The 15,918-nt window shown below is 48.0% G+C and overlaps 1 protein-coding gene across 3 annotated transcripts in view; it reads left to right on the top strand.

Annotated features, from left to right (window-relative positions):
• Window positions 1-9,110: 9,110 nt before the first annotated feature.
• ERICH3 (glutamate rich 3) overlaps window positions 9,111-15,918 on the top strand; it is a 205,718-nt gene continuing 198,910 nt past the window's right edge. For 2 of the 3 annotated variants that reach the window (XM_063939078.1, XM_063939079.1), the window contains exon 1: window positions 9,111-9,393. In XM_063939078.1, coding sequence (XP_063795148.1) covers window positions 9,374-9,393 — 20 coding nt within the window. In that variant the 5' untranslated portion in view covers window positions 9,111-9,373. The remainder of the gene's footprint in view (window positions 9,394-15,918) is intronic. The other variant, XM_063939080.1, reaches the window with a different exon arrangement.

A 15,918-nucleotide genomic window follows, 5' to 3' on the forward strand; every position in this document is an offset into this window, starting at 1 on the left:
GCAGGAGCAGACGTGGGTAGGGATCACAGGTCAGTTCCTTTGGTCTAGCAGGCGTGGGTAGGGATCACAGGTCAGGTCATGATTAATGGAGGTACACACATGCTCTCCATAGGGGCCTCTCTTAATGAATACCCCACATTTACAAAAAAGGGAGTGTAAATAGTAGAGATGAGCGGGTTCGGTTCCTCGGAATCCGAACCCGCCCGAACTTCAGCTTTTTTTACACGGATCCGAGCGACACGGATCTTCCCGCCTTGCTCGGTTAACCCGAGCGCGCCCGAACGCCATCATGACGCTGTCGGATTCTCGCGAGGCTCGGATTCTATCGCGAGACTCTGATTCTATATAAGGAGCCGCGCGTCGCCGCCATTTTCACACGTGCATTGAGATTGATAGGGAGAGGACGTGGCTGGCGTCCTCTCCATTTAGATTATAAGAGAGAGAGATTTACTGGAGCTTAGGACTAGGAGGAGTACTGTAGAAGTGTAGAGAGTGCAGAGAGTTTACTAGTGAGTGACCACCAGACAGTGCAGTTTATTTAATATATCCGTTCTCTGCCTGAAAAAAGCGATACACACAGTGACTCAGTCACATACCATATCTGTGTGCACTGCTCAGGCTCAGCCCAGTGTGCTGCATCATCTATATATATTATATATCTGTCTGACTGCTCAGCTCACACAGCTTATAATTGTGGGGGAGACTGGGGAGCACTGCAGTGCCAGTTATAGGTTATAGCAGGAGCCAGGAGTACATAATATTATATAGTGAGTGACCACCAGACAGTGCAGTTTATTTAATATATCCGTTCTCTGCCTGAAAAAAGCGATACACACAGTGACTCAGTCACATACCATATCTGTGTGCACTGCTCAGGCTCAGCCCAGTGTGCTGCATCATCTATATATATTTATATATCTGTCTGACTGCTCAGCTCACACAGCTTATAATTGTGGGGGAGACTGGGGAGCACTGCAGTGCCAGTTATAGGTTATAGCAGGAGTACATAATATTATATTAAAATTAAACAGTGCACACTTTTGCTGCAGGAGTGCCACTGCCAGTGTGACTGACCAGTGACCTGACCACACTGACCACCAGTATAGTTAGTAGTATACTTATATTGTGATTGCCTGAAAAAGTTAAACACTCGTCGTGTGACTTCACTTGTGTGTTGTTTTTTTTTTTATTCTATAAAAATAAAACTCATTCTGCTGACAGACAGTGTCCAGCAGGTCCGTCATTATATAATATATAATATATACCTGTCCGGCTGCAGTAGTGATATATATATATTTTTTATATCATTTATCATCCAGTCGCAGCAGACACAGTACGGTAGTTCACGGCTGTGGCTACCTCTGTGTCTGCACTCGGCAGGCAGTCCGTCCATAATTGTATACCACCTAACCGTGGTTTTTTTTTCTTCTTTATACATACATACTACTACGACATCTCTTTATCAACCAGTCTATATTAGCAGCAGACACAGTACAGTACGGTAGTTCACGGCTGTGGCTACCTCTGTGTCTGCACTCGGCAGGCAGTCCGTCCATAATTGTATACCACCTAACCGTGGTTTTTTTTTCTTTCTTCTTTATACATACATAGTTACATAGACATCTCTTTATCAACCAGTCTATATTAGCAGCAGACACAGTACAGTACGGTAGTTCACGGCTGTGGCTACCTCTGTGTCTGCACTCGGCAGGCAGTCCGTCCATAATTGTATACCACCTAACCGTGGTTTTTTTTTCTTTCTTCTTTATACATACATAGTTACATAGACATCTCTTTATCAACCAGTCTATATTAGCAGCAGACACAGTACAGTACGGTAGTTCACGGCTGTGGCTACCTCTGTGTCTGCACTCGGCAGGCAGTCCGTCCATAATTGTATACCACCTAACCGTGGTTTTTTTTTCTTTCTTCTTTATACATACATAGTTACATAGACATCTCTTTATCAACCAGTCTATATTAGCAGCAGACACAGTACAGTACGGTAGTTCACGGCTGTGGCTACCTCTGTGTCTGCACTCGGCAGGCAGTCCGTCCATAATTGTATACCACCTAACCGTGGTTTTTTTTTCTTTCTTCTTTATACATACATAGTTACATAGACATCTCTTTATCAACCAGTCTATATTAGCAGCAGACACAGTACAGTACGGTAGTTCACGGCTGTGGCTACCTCTGTGTCTGCACTCGGCAGGCAGTCCGTCCATAATTGTATACCACCTAACCGTGGTTTTTTTTTCTTTCTTCTTTATACATACATAGTTACATAGACATCTCTTTATCAACCAGTCTATATTAGCAGCAGACACAGTACAGTACGGTAGTTCACGGCTGTGGCTACCTCTGTGTCTGCACTCGGCAGGCAGTCCGTCCATAATTGTATACCACCTAACCGTGGTTTTTTTTTCTTTCTTCTTTATACATATATAGTTACATAGACATCTCTTTATCAACCAGTCTATATTAGCAGCAGACACAGTACAGTACGGTAGTTCACGGCTGTGGCTACCTCTGTGTCTGCACTCGGCAGGCAGTCCATAATTGTATACTAGTATCCATCTCCATTGTTTACCTGAGGTGCCTTTTAGTTGTGCCTATTAAAATATGGAGAACAAAAATGTTGAGGTTCCAAAATTAGGGAAAGATCAAGATCCACTTCCACCTCGTGCTGAAGCTGCTGCCACTAGTCATGGCCGAGACGATGAAATGCCAGCAACGTCGTCTGCCAAGGCCGATGCCCAATGTCATAGTACAGAGCATGTCAAATCCAAAACACCAAATATCAGAAAAAAAAGGACTCCAAAACCTAAAATAAAATTGTCGGAGGAGAAGCGTAAACTTGCCAATATGCCATTTACGACACGGAGTGGCAAGGAACGGCTGAGGCCCTGGCCTATGTTCATGGCTAGTGGTTCAGCTTCACATGAGGATGGAAGCACTCAGCCTCTCGCTAGAAAAATGAAAAGACTCAAGCTGGCAAAAGCAGCACAGCAAAGAACTGCATTCTTCGAAATCCCAAATCCACAAGGAGAGTCCAATTGTGTCGGTTGCGATGCCTGACCTTCCCAACACTGGACGTGAAGAGCATGCGCCTTCCACCATTTGCACGCCCCCTGCAAGTGCTGGAAGGAGCACCCGCAGTCCAGTTCCTGATAGTCAGATTGAAGATGTCAGTGTTGAAGTACACCAGGATGAGGAGGATATGGGTGTTGCTGGTGCTGGGGAGGAAATTGACCAGGAGGATTCTGATGGTGAGGTGGTTTGTTTAAGTCAGGCACCCGGGGAGACACCTGTTGTCCGTGGGAGGAATATGGCCGTTGACATGCCAGGTGAAAATACCAAAAAAATCAGCTCTTCGGTGTGGAGGTATTTCACCAGAAATGCGGACAACAGGTGTCAAGCCGTGTGTTCCCTTTGTCAAGCTGTAATAAGTAGGGGTAAGGACGTTAACCACCTCGGAACATCCTCCCTTATACGTCACCTGCAGCGCATTCATAATAAGTCAGTGACAAGTTCAAAAACTTTGGGTGACAGCGGAAGCAGTCCACTGACCAGTAAATCCCTTCCTCTTGTAACCAAGCTCACGCAAACCACCCCACCAACTCCCTCAGTGTCAATTTCCTCCTTCCCCAGGAATGCCAATAGTCCTGCAGGCCATGTCACTGGCAATTCTGACGAGTCCTCTCCTGCCTGGGATTCCTCCGATGCATCCTTGCGTGTAACGCCTACTGCTGCTGGCGCTGCTGTTGTTGCCGCTGGGAGTCGATGGTCATCCCAGAGGGGAAGTCGTAAGCCCACTTGTACTACTTCCAGTAAGCAATTGACTGTTCAACAGTCCTTTGCGAGGAAGATGAAATATCACAGCAGTCATCCTACTGCAAAGCGGATAACTGAGGCCTTGGCATCCTGGGTGGTGAGAAACGTGGTTCCGGTATCCATCATTACTGCAGAGCCAACTAGAGACTTGTTGGAGGTACTGTGTCCCCGGTACCAAATACCATCTAGGTTCCATTTCTCTAGGCAGGCGATACCGAAAATGTACACAGACCTCAGAAAAAGAGTCACCAGTGTCCTAAAAAATGCAGCTGTACCCAATGTCCACTTAACCACGGACATGTGGACAAGTGGAGCAGGGCAGGGTCAGGACTATATGACTGTGACAGCCCACTGGGTAGATGTATGGACTCCCGCCGCAAGAACAGCAGCGGCGGCACCAGTAGCAGCATCTCGCAAATGCCAACTCTTTCCTAGGCAGGCTACGCTTTGTATCACCGGTTTCCAGAATACGCACACAGCTGAAAACCTCTTACGGCAACTGAGGAAGATCATCGCGGAATGGCTTACCCCAATTGGACTCTCCTGTGGATTTGTGGCATCGGACAACGCCAGCAATATTGTGTGTGCATTAAATATGGGCAAATTCCAGCACGTCCCATGTTTTGCACATACCTTGAATTTGGTGGTGCAGAATTTTTTAAAAAACGACAGGGGCGTGCAAGAGATGCTGTCGGTGGCCAGAAGAATTGCGGGACACTTTCGGCGTACAGGCACCACGTACAGAAGACTGGAGCACCACCAAAAACTACTGAACCTGCCCTGCCATCATCTGAAGCAAGAAGTGGTAACGAGGTGGAATTCAACCCTCTATATGCTTCAGAGGTTGGAGGAGCAGCAAAAGGCCATTCAAGCCTATACAATTGAGCACGATATAGTAGGTGGAATGCACCTGTCTCAAGCGCAGTGGAGAATGATTTCAACGTTGTGCAAGGTTCTGATGCCCTTTGAACTTGCCACACGTGAAGTCAGTTCAGACACTGCCAGCCTGAGTCAGGTCATTCCCCTCATCAGGCTTTTGCAGAAGAAGCTGGAGACATTGAAGGAGGAGCTAACACGGAGCGATTCCGCTAGGCATGTGGGACTTGTGGATGGAGCCCTTAATTCGCTTAACAAGGATTCACGGGTGGTCAATCTGTTGAAATCAGAGCACTACATTTTGGCCACCGTGCTCGATCCTAGATTTAAAGCCTACCTTGGATCTCTCTTTCCGGCAGACACAAGTCTGCTGGGGTTGAAAGACCTGCTGGTGACAAAATTGTCAAGTCAAGCGGAACGCGACCTGTCAACATCTCCTCCTTCACATTCTCCCGCAACTGGGGGTGCGAGGAAAAGGCTCAGAATTCCGAGCCCACCCGCTGGCGGTGATGCAGGGCAGTCTGGAGCGACTGCTGATGCTGACATCTGGTCCGGACTGAAGGACCTGACAACGATTACGGACATGTCGTCTACTGTCACTGCATATGATTCTCTCAACATTGATAGAATGGTGGAGGATTATATGAGTGACCGCATCCAAGTTGGCACGTCACACAGTCCGTACTTATACTGGCAGGAAAAAGAGGCAATTTGGAGGCCCTTGCACAAACTGGCTTTATTCTACCTAAGTTGCCCTCCCACAAGTGTGTACTCCGAAAGAGTGTTTAGTGCCGCCGCTCACCTTGTCAGCAATCGGCGTACGAGGTTACATCCAGAAAATGTGGAGAAGATGATGTTCATTAAAATGAATTATAATCAATTCCTCCGCGGAGAGATTGACCAGCAGCAATTGCCTCCACAAAGTACACAGGGAGCTGAGATGGTGGATTCCAGTGGGGACGAATTGATAATCTGTGAGGAGGGGGATGTACACGGTGATATATCGGAGGGTGATGATGAGGTGGACATCTTGCCTCTGTAGAGCCAGTTTGTGCAAGGAGAGATTAATTGCTTCTTTTTTGGGGGGGGTCCAAACCAACCCGTCATATCAGTCACAGTCGTGTGGCAGACCCTGTCACTGAAATGATGGGTTGGTTAAAGTGTGCATGTCCTGTTTTGTTTATACAACATAAGGGTGGGTGGGAGGGCCCAAGGACAATTCCATCTTGCACCTCTTTTTTCTTTTCTTTTTCTTTGCATCATGTGCTGATTGGGGAGGGTTTTTTGGAAGGGACATCCTGCGTGACACTGCAGTGCCACTCCTAGATGGGCCCGGTGTTTGTGTCGGCCACTAGGGTCGCTAATCTTACTCACACAGCTACCTCATTGCGCCTCTTTTTTTCTTTGCGTCATGTGCTGTTTGGGGAGGGTTTTTTGGAAGGGACATCCTGCGTGACACTGCAGTGCCACTCCTAGATGGGCCCGGTGTTTGTGTCGGCCACTAGGGTCGCTAATCTTACTCACACAGCTACCTCATTGCGCCTCTTTTTTTCTTTGCGTCATGTGCTGTTTGGGGAGGGTTTTTTGGAAGGGCCATCCTGCGTGACACTGCAGTGCCACTCCTAGATGGGCCCGGTGTTTGTGTCGGCCACTAGGGTCGCTAATCTTACTCACACAGCTACCTCATTGCGCCTCTTTTTTTCTTTGCGTCATGTGCTGTTTGGGGAGGGTTTTTTGGAAGGGACATCCTGCGTGACACTGCAGTGCCACTCCTAGATGGGCCCGGTGTTTGTGTCGGCCACTAGGGTCGCTTATCTTACTCACACAGCGACCTCGGTGCAAATTTTAGGACTAAAAATAATATTGTGAGGTGTGAGGTATTCAGAATAGACTGAAAATGAGTGTAAATTATGGTTTTTGAGGTTAATAATACTTTGGGATCAAAATGACCCCCAAATTCTATGATTTAAGCTGTTTTTTAGTGTTTTTTGAAAAAAACACCCGAATCCAAAACACACCCGAATCCGACAAAAAAAATTCGGTGAGGTTTTGCCAAAACGCGTTCGAACCCAAAACACGGCCGCGGAACCGAACCCAAAACCAAAACACAAAACCCGAAAAATTTCAGGCGCTCATCTCTAGTAAATAGATGACACTATAGAGTACATTGGTGGTCATTCCGAGTTGTTCACTCTCTAGCAGTTTTTAGCAGCCGTGCAAACGCTATGCCGCCTCCCACTGGCAGTGTATTTTAGCTTAGCAGAAGTGCGAACGAAAGGATCGTAGAGCGGCGGCAAAGTTTTTTTGTGCAGTTTCAGAGTAGCTCAATACCTACTCAGCGCTTGCGATGACTTCAGACTGTTTAGTTCCGGATTTGACGTCACAAACACTCCCTGCGTTCGGCCAGCCACGCCTGCGTTTTTCCTGGGACGCCTGCATTTTTTCGAACACTCCCTGAAAACGGTGAGTTTACACCCAGAAACGCCCACTTCATGTCAATCACTCTGCGGCCAGCAGTGCGACTGAAAATCTTCGCTAGACTCTGTGTGAAACTACATTGGTTGTTGTAATAGTACGTTGCACGTGCGCATTGCGCCACATGCGCAGAAGTGCCATTTTTTTGCCTCATCGCTGCGCAGCGAACGAATGCAGCTAGCGATCAACTCGGAATGACCACCATAGTACACAGCCAGCCTCTGTATTAGTTGTGCCTACATCTGCTGACTGCGTTCAGTTGTAAATAAATATATTGGGGGTTTTACACAAAAGTGACATCTAACTAGTACTGTTTAAATGACAGATAACACAGCACTATTGTAAGTTCATATTTGTTTTATTTTCTCCCTAAAAAGTTAGGGAAAATTCAATTTGCCGCAATAACCTGTTTTCACATTAAAAATAGCCTTTTATTACAATTCGCGGAAATTGGCTATTCAATTAGCCGCAACAAAATTATACGCGATAATTCCCCATAGAATTAACAGGGATTTCTTTTCGCTGCCTCCTGAGCAGGTGAACATCCTATTTTAAGGTAAAAATGTTGGGACTTGGTTCAGAACCCCTTGGACACCCCCATTAATGACTAATTAGGCAGTTTTTATTTTTTCATTACCTTTATTTGGCCAATAATGACGTGTCATTTTTGAGGTGATAAATGCAAAGTGCAGGAAAATGGGTTTAGATGTGAGACAGGTATATTGGGGTGCCTCATTGGATGAATGGGAAAGGTGTTTTTAGGCTTGGAGGTGGGAGTTACAGGTGTTGTTTTAAGATTTTTAAAAAGTCCCCTAAAATGACACAAAAACCTACTAATTTGCATATTTATACACCCCTAACTTAATTAAAGCACTTATTTTATTTAATTTCTATAATTTTTTTCACATTTTTAAAATAATGCATACAGTATAACAGCCATTTAACACATTTTAAGAACCCCAAATACTTTTATTATGGACACTAATAGACTTCTATACTGTTATACTATATTACTTTTCCTTTTTTTTGGGTACAGGCAGATTTCCTCATTGTCATGTAGACTTTACACTGGTTTTGCCGGCAAGAATTATCGTGCAAATTCCGTTTTTGCACAATTGTAATTGGATTGCGCGAAAAGCGGGAACGCGCATACAGGCGATGGGGGTAATTCTGAGTTGATCGCAGCAGCAAGTTTGTTAGCAATTGGGCAAAACCATGCGCACTGCAGGGGGGCAGATATAACATGTGCAGAGAGAGTTAGATTTGGGTGGGTTATTTTGTTTCTGTGCAGGGTAAATACTGGCTGCTTTATTTTTACACTGCAATTTAGATTTCAGTTTGAATACACCCCACCCAAATCTAACTCTCTCTGCACATGTTACATCTGCCCCACCCTGCAGTGCACATGGTTTTGCCCAACTGCTAACAAAATTGCTGCTGCGATCAACTCAGAATTAGGCCCAATAAGCGTACTTTTTGGGCAATATGTGTGTTAAGGTAACTCACATTAACTTAACGCTTTATCGTGGGTAATTAAATTCCCCAAAGTGTTCCGCAGCAGCTGAAGGTACAGCTATCAGGCCTCTTTCGTTTCTGACCTATGTAAATGACACCGGTCCCATGCCAGCTCGCAGTCGTCACTATCTTAATTAGCCACAAAATCTGCACCCATGTCATGTGTCAGTAATTATTAAGGCGGCGAATTGGACACCCAGCAAGTACAATGCACGGTGCAGCATGTCCCAGGCAGCAGCCTGCACAAGCAGTGGCAGGAATACCCCCGTCTCCCTGCCTTCCTAGTGACACCTCCAGCCGGCCTGTATATAGTGCATTGTTGTGTGTGACTACACAGCTCCTAGGGAACAGCAGTGACACAAGAAACAGTAGCTCAGCCCTGTGCTGGGGGAACTCTCTGCAGATTGGGCGCAGGCACAATGAGGGAAGGGAGAGGCAGCGTTTCCTCATGATTGGCTGCACAATCTCCAGCCCACCTTGTGCAAAAGCATCATTATGTGTCTCACCCTAGCAACCAGGAGAGAGGAGCTGGGAGACATATAGGGGAATCCTCGGAGTGGGATCCACCTGCAGAAAAGCCGTATTTCATATTTATATATATAATTTGTTTCAGCAGGCGGCTGCACCTCTGTGTCTCCTCTTCTTGCAGCCCTAGAGGCAACCTGCAAACATGAGTCACCCATATATCGGGTAAGTGACCTGGGGGCGACTGAGCTGGAAGTTCTAGGGACAGTGCGGAGAATGCATGCTATTTGGTAAATACGGTGCAGGTTTAACCCTATAGCTGCTTGTCCTGAATTTACCTTTGATTCCCCAACTCATAGCTGCAATAGGATGTGTCACTGGTTTTATTGTTACATCAGAATTCTGATATTTCTGCCATCAGACTCGTTACATCTAGTGCTAAATGGCTACAACGTCTGCGGCTCTCCAGCTGTTGGTGGAACTATATGTCCCAGCATGCAGCCTGCGAAACCCCAGTTGTGGAATTCCCAGTGTGCAACAATGTCGTTTTAGTGGAATTAGACGTTTGGCACAGGCGGCTCTCCTCTAAAGCCATTTATTAGGTTCATATATTGTTTTAGCCGTGTGTAGGTCTTAGGTGGTTGCGGATCTGCAAGTCGGAGATGCTGGGACTTTTAGTTCCACAGCCAATGAATGACCACAGCGTGCCTTGCTTGTGCTTTAGTAAATTGTTGTTATGTTTTTGTCACGGTTTGCTGCTTAGCCTGGGTGCGTATTTATGTATACAAACAAGGACGTGACTTTTGTGTAAAATCGTTATCATCATCTAGGAATAATTTGACAAATAAATAAAAACGTTTTGGTTGTGGCCGATGACGCACAAGTATTTCCACTGATCTTACAGTTACTAAATATAACAAGCGAATATGGTGTTACTGCTGCCTGTGATCCGTTTTACGTCTTTTATCCTTTATCTATTCTATTACATGTTTCTTTATAGGATGTGAGACGTGAATTAAACTTAGTGACGTAAATGATGAACATCTGTTTTTCCATTCCTGACCATGCGCTGTCTCTCTGTGACCTGATTCTGACAGGTTCATAGTCTTGGATTTATAATGACATTTATATTAATAGCTTGTGGTTTTCAGAAGTTTAGTTAATGACGTGTTCTAGGCTTATGGGTCCAATTCAGACCTGATCGCAGCAACAAAATTGTTCTCTAATGGGCAAAACCATGGGGCTGATTCAGACCTGATAACGCACAGCAGCGATCAGGTCTGAACTGCGCAAGCGGCGCCAGCGCATGCCAGACAGCCGACGGCTGTCGTAGCCCTGCGATCGCCTCTGCCTGATTGACAGGTAGAGGCGGTCGCTGGGCTGGAGGGGGCAGGTGGCGGCGTTTGGCTGCCGTTTAGGGGGAGCGGTCCGGACAACACCGGCGTGCCCGGACCGTTGGGGGCGACGAGGAGCTCCCTGTCAGTGCGCAGGAGCTACGCTGGCTGGAAGCTACTCCTGAAGTACAAAAGCATTGCCGCTGTGCGACTTGTGTGACGGGGCAGGGACTGACATGCGGGGCGGACTAGCCCTGTGCTGAGCATCCCCCCGCATATCAGTGTGCCTGATCGTAGATGTGCTAAATTTAGCACATCTACGATCCGGTCTGAATTAGGCCCTATGTGCACTGCAGGTGGGGCAGATGTAACATGTGCAGAGAGAGTTAGATTTGGGTGGGTTATATTGTTTCTGTGCAGGGTAAATACTGGCTGCTTTATTTTTACACTGCAATTTAGATTTCAGAATGAACACACCCCACCCAAATCTAACTCTCTCTGCACATGTTACATCTGCCCCACCTGCAGTGCACATGGTGTTGCCCATTAGAGAACAATTTTGCTGCTGTGATCAGGTCTGAATTAGGCCCTATGTTTTTAGTAGATAAGGAACGTTTATGATCAACCAGATTTCACTTAATTATGACTAGAGGCCAAATAAACCTAGATTGTAGGTTACTTAGGGGCCTAGTTATCAAGCCCTTTTACCTAAGAAATCCTATGGGAAATGGAAGTTTCTGCGTCATGGCTATTAAACAAGAGCCTAACATGAGAGCCAGTGGCCTATCTATATTGGGCCCCTGGGTGCACGGGGGGGCCCATACTGCACGCCCTGCACTCATTCATTATACTTACCTCTCCGTAGACCCGCGTTGACAGCAACAGCGCACAAATCACTGCAGCGGTGGCCATTTTCCTGTGTTTTATTTTTGTACAGTAGGAAAATTGCAATGAAAATGGTCGCCACGCATGTCTCCCATGAATGCGCTGCCGGCTATAGAGGAGAGGGTATGTGGTTAATTTGCCGGCTGACAGGATCCCGGCGGTCAGGATACCGACGCCGGAAACCCAAAACCCGGTGAAATGCCGGCAGTCAAAATCTTGCCCGCCGCCCGGAATCCCCACTCGGGTGGTGGTCCATGCCACCACCCGAGGGGGAATACATTAGTGTGGCAAACGCAGCAAGCCGCGAGGGAACATCCTGCGCTCGCCGCCGGTATTCCAGCTGTCAGGATTCCATACTGATTCGAAGGAGGGGCCCTGTGTGCAGCCCGTGGCAATGTCTCTTGCATTTAGGGGGGTCATTCCGAGTTGATCGTAGCTGTGCTAAATTTAGCACAGCTATGATCATTCACACTGATATGCGGGGGGACGCTCAGCACAGGGCTAGTCCGCCCCGCATGTCAGTCCGGCCCTCCTGCAGAAGTGCAAAGGCATCGCACAGCGGCGATGCCTTTGCACTTCAACAGTAGCTCCCAACCAGCGCAGCTTTAGCGTGCTGGCCGTGAGCTACTCCTCGCTCCCCGGCGGCTCGCAGCAGCTGCATGTGACGTCATGCAGCCGCTGCGGCCCGCCTCCTGTTCGGTTGGCCGGACCGCGCCTACGAAACGGCGGCCAAATGCCGCCGTTCCGCCCCCTCCCGCCCAGCGACCGCCTCTGCCTGTCAATCAGACAGAGGCGATCAGAGCCCTGCAACGGCCTTCGGCCATCTGGAATGCGCCGGTGCACTCCAGCGCATGCGCAGTAGAGACCCGTTCGCTCGGCTGCGAAAAGCAGCAGCGAGCTAACGGGTCAGAATTACCCCCTTAGGCTGATCAATGCCAAAACCCCTAGTCTGCATTATTGTAAATGGAAACTGTGATCGGGACCCTATTTAGCTTTGAAAAATGTAGCATTCACAGCATTTGCACCATATGAAGATATTATTGTGTCTATAGAAACATTTACTAAGAACAAAGAGACAGAATTGTCCCGGGTGGTGACAATTAGACCTTATTAAAATATAACTTTGATTATTCACATATTAAAAATGGTATCGTGTATTAGAACCTGCAAAATAAAATACAGACATATAGGGCACTATGGCCCTCAATCCGAGTCGATCGCACGCTGCAGATTTTTGCAGCGCAGCAATCAGGTTATTACTGCACATGCGTATGCACCGCAATGCGCACGCGCGTTGTACGGGTACAAACAGCATCGTTGCTGGGCAATGCTTCTAGCGACGAATCCATTCGCACGGGTGATCGCAAGGAGATTGACAGGAAGAGGGCGTTTGTGGGTGTCAACTGACCATTTTCTGGGAGTAGTAGGGAAAACGCAGGCGTGTCGAGGTGTTTGCAGGGCGGGTGTCTGACGTCAATTCCGGGACCGGACAGGCTGAAGTGATCACAGTGGCTGAGTAAGTTCAGACCTACTCTGAAATTGCAAAAAAGTTTTTGTCCCGCTCGGCTGTACAGGCGTTCGCACACTTGCAAAGCGAAAATACACTCCCCCGTGGGCGGCGACTATGCGTTTGCACGGCTGCTAAAAGTAGCTAGCGAGCGATCATCTCGGAATGAGGGCCTATGTTATAATATTGTGATACATTTATAACAAGTCATCTTAAGCATGTTTTGAACTCGCGGGCGACTGCACCGGCGCGCCCAACGCTGTATATGGAGGGACTGACAGTAAAGAATGGGCTCCAGTACTAGAGAATTCCTGTTAGCACCAGGAGTGATGTGACAGTGCATATGCCCCGATACGCTGATTGGTGCAGATCGTGCATACATTATATATACAACTATCATAGTACACAGTAGGATTGGGATTGATTCTGTATTAGTAGGGTGCTGTATAACGAATATTCATCAATGAAGGGTGGTCATTCCGAGTTGTTCGCTCGCAAGCTGCTTTTAGCAGCATTGCACACGCTAAGCCGCCGCCTACTAGGAGTGAATCTTAGCTTAGCAGAATTGCGACCGAAAGATTAGCAGAATTGCGAATAGACACTTCTTAGCAGTTTCTGAGTAGCTCCAGACTTACTCGGCATCTGCGATCAGTTCAGTCAGTTTCGTTCCTGGTTTGACGTCACAAACACACCCAGCGTTCGCCCAGACACTCCTCCGTTTCTCCAGCCACTCCCGCGTTTTTCCCAGAAACTGTAGCGTTTTTTCGCACACACCCATAAAACGGGCAGTTTCCGCCCAGAAACACCCACTTCCTGTCAATCACATTACGATCACCAGAACGAAGAAAAAACCTCGTAATGCCGTGAGTAAAATACCTAACTGCATAGCAAATTTACTTGGCGCAGTCGCAGTGCGAACATTGTGCATGCGCAATTAGCGGAAAATCGCTGCGATGCGAAGAAAATTACCGAGCGAACAACTCGGAATGAGGGCCAATGAATGTGTGAGATCTGTAGAAGATTATATGAGAGACAAGTATATAGGAGCACGGCAGGACGCCGTTATATAAACGTATATCTAAGAAAGTAACACTGGATGAATCTGTTCATCCTAACAATGACCTATTGGTGTACTAAGGCTGGGTACACACCTGGCAGATATATCGGTGGACTCGGCGTCACGCTGACCGAGCAGTCAATCAAGGTAAGTGTACACACCAACCGATCGGCCGCTCGATATGTCGGTCCCTGTCATGCAGCTGGACGGGCATCTGAATTTGCCGGCCCAGCTGTGCCGTCAGCCCCTACAGCAAGTGTACTGACCGCCTGTACCCACAGTACGATGTGCTGATATATCGGCCAAGGGCTGATAGATACACAGTCTGTGAACAACGTAATTCACAGATGTATCGGAGGTACGCACCGGCCAACGGGCAGCACGGATGGTGTAGTGGTTAGCATTACTGCCTCACAGCACTGAGGTTGTGGGTTTGATTCCCACCATGGCCCTAACTGTGTGGAGTTTGTATGTTCTCCCCGTACTTGTGTGGGTTTCCTCCGGGTACTCCGGTTTCCTCCCACAATGCAAAAATATACAGGTAGGTTAATTGGCTTCCAACAAAAATGAACCCTAGTGTGACTGTGTGTGTACATGTGATAGGGAATATAGAGTGTAAGCTCCACTGGGGGCAGGGACTGATGTGAACGGGCAAATATTCTCTGTACAGCGCTGCGGAATATGTGTGAGCTATATAAATAACTGGTAAAAAAATAAATGATATATTGGCGGTTTGCTTGAACAGTAATCTGTAATATGTTTACACTGACATGCGGGGGGAAGCGCAGCACTGGGCAAGTGCGCTCCGCACGCCGGGTCCTGCCCCCCCCCTCCCCCGCATAACGGCAATGATTTCACGTGTTTAGGGTTGGTTGCCCTCTGCCTACATAGTCTAGCTGCTAAGTAAGATGGCTACCCACCATCTTTTGGGTCGCAGCGGCGGTGTGACGTCACGCAGCCGCCGCGGCCCCGCCCCGCCCACGCTGCCTTGACGACCCTAAAACGTCCCTGTGAATGCCTCTGCCTGTCAATCAGGCATGGGCGTTTGCACATGTGAGATGCTGTCGCAACTCACTGTGTGCACGCGCGCAGTGCGGCTTCTGCGCGTGTGCACACTTCACTGGGCGTCGGCGTGCCAAGGCTGCCGCAGCAGCGTTCCATGCTGAATTGGGCCCTTTATGTCTGTATTTTATTTTGCAGGTTCTAATACGCATGATACCATTTTTAATATGTGAATAATAAAAGTTATATTTTAATAAGGTCTAACTGTCACCACCACGCACAATTCTGTCTCTCTTTCTTGGTGATAATGGGGGTCATTCCGACCCGATCGCTCGCTCCAGTTTCTCACAGCGCAGCGATCGGGTCGGAACTGCGCATGTGCCGGCGCTGTAGTGCGCCGACGCATGGCAGCCGTCATTGCCTAGCGATCGCCTCTGAGGCAGAGGCAGTCGCTAGGTGGGAGGGGGCTGGACGGCGGCATTAAGCCGCCGTTTAGGGGGAGCGGTCCGGCCAATGCAGGCGTTGCCGGATCGTTGGGGGGGGGGGGCGGTCCGCGGCGGCTGTGTGACGTCACATGCAGCCGCTGCGGGCCGGGGAGCGACGAGTAGCTCCCGGCCAGCACGCTAAAGCTGCGCTGGTTGGGAGCTACTCTTGAAGTGCAAAGGTATCGCCGCTGTGCGATGTCTTTGCACTTCTGCGGGGAGGGGGGGGGGGGGGCCGCACTGACATGCGGGGCTGGATAGCCTTGTGCGCCCTGTGCTGGGCGTCCACCCACATGTCAGTGTGAATGATTGTAGCTGTGCTAAATTTAGCACAGGTACGATCAACTCGGAATGACCCCCAGTGTACTATAGTCTGTGGTAGCCCCCCCTACAATTATTTTCCTATTTGAAGTATAATAATAAAATACTGTACTAGAGGCTAAACTCCCAATATTATACTACAAGTCCTGTGCTGTTGGCTTC

The sequence above is a fragment of the Pseudophryne corroboree genome, chromosome 9, assembly GCF_028390025.1.
Source record: "Pseudophryne corroboree isolate aPseCor3 chromosome 9, aPseCor3.hap2, whole genome shotgun sequence".
NCBI classification, from domain to species: Eukaryota; Metazoa; Chordata; class Amphibia; order Anura; family Myobatrachidae; genus Pseudophryne; species Pseudophryne corroboree.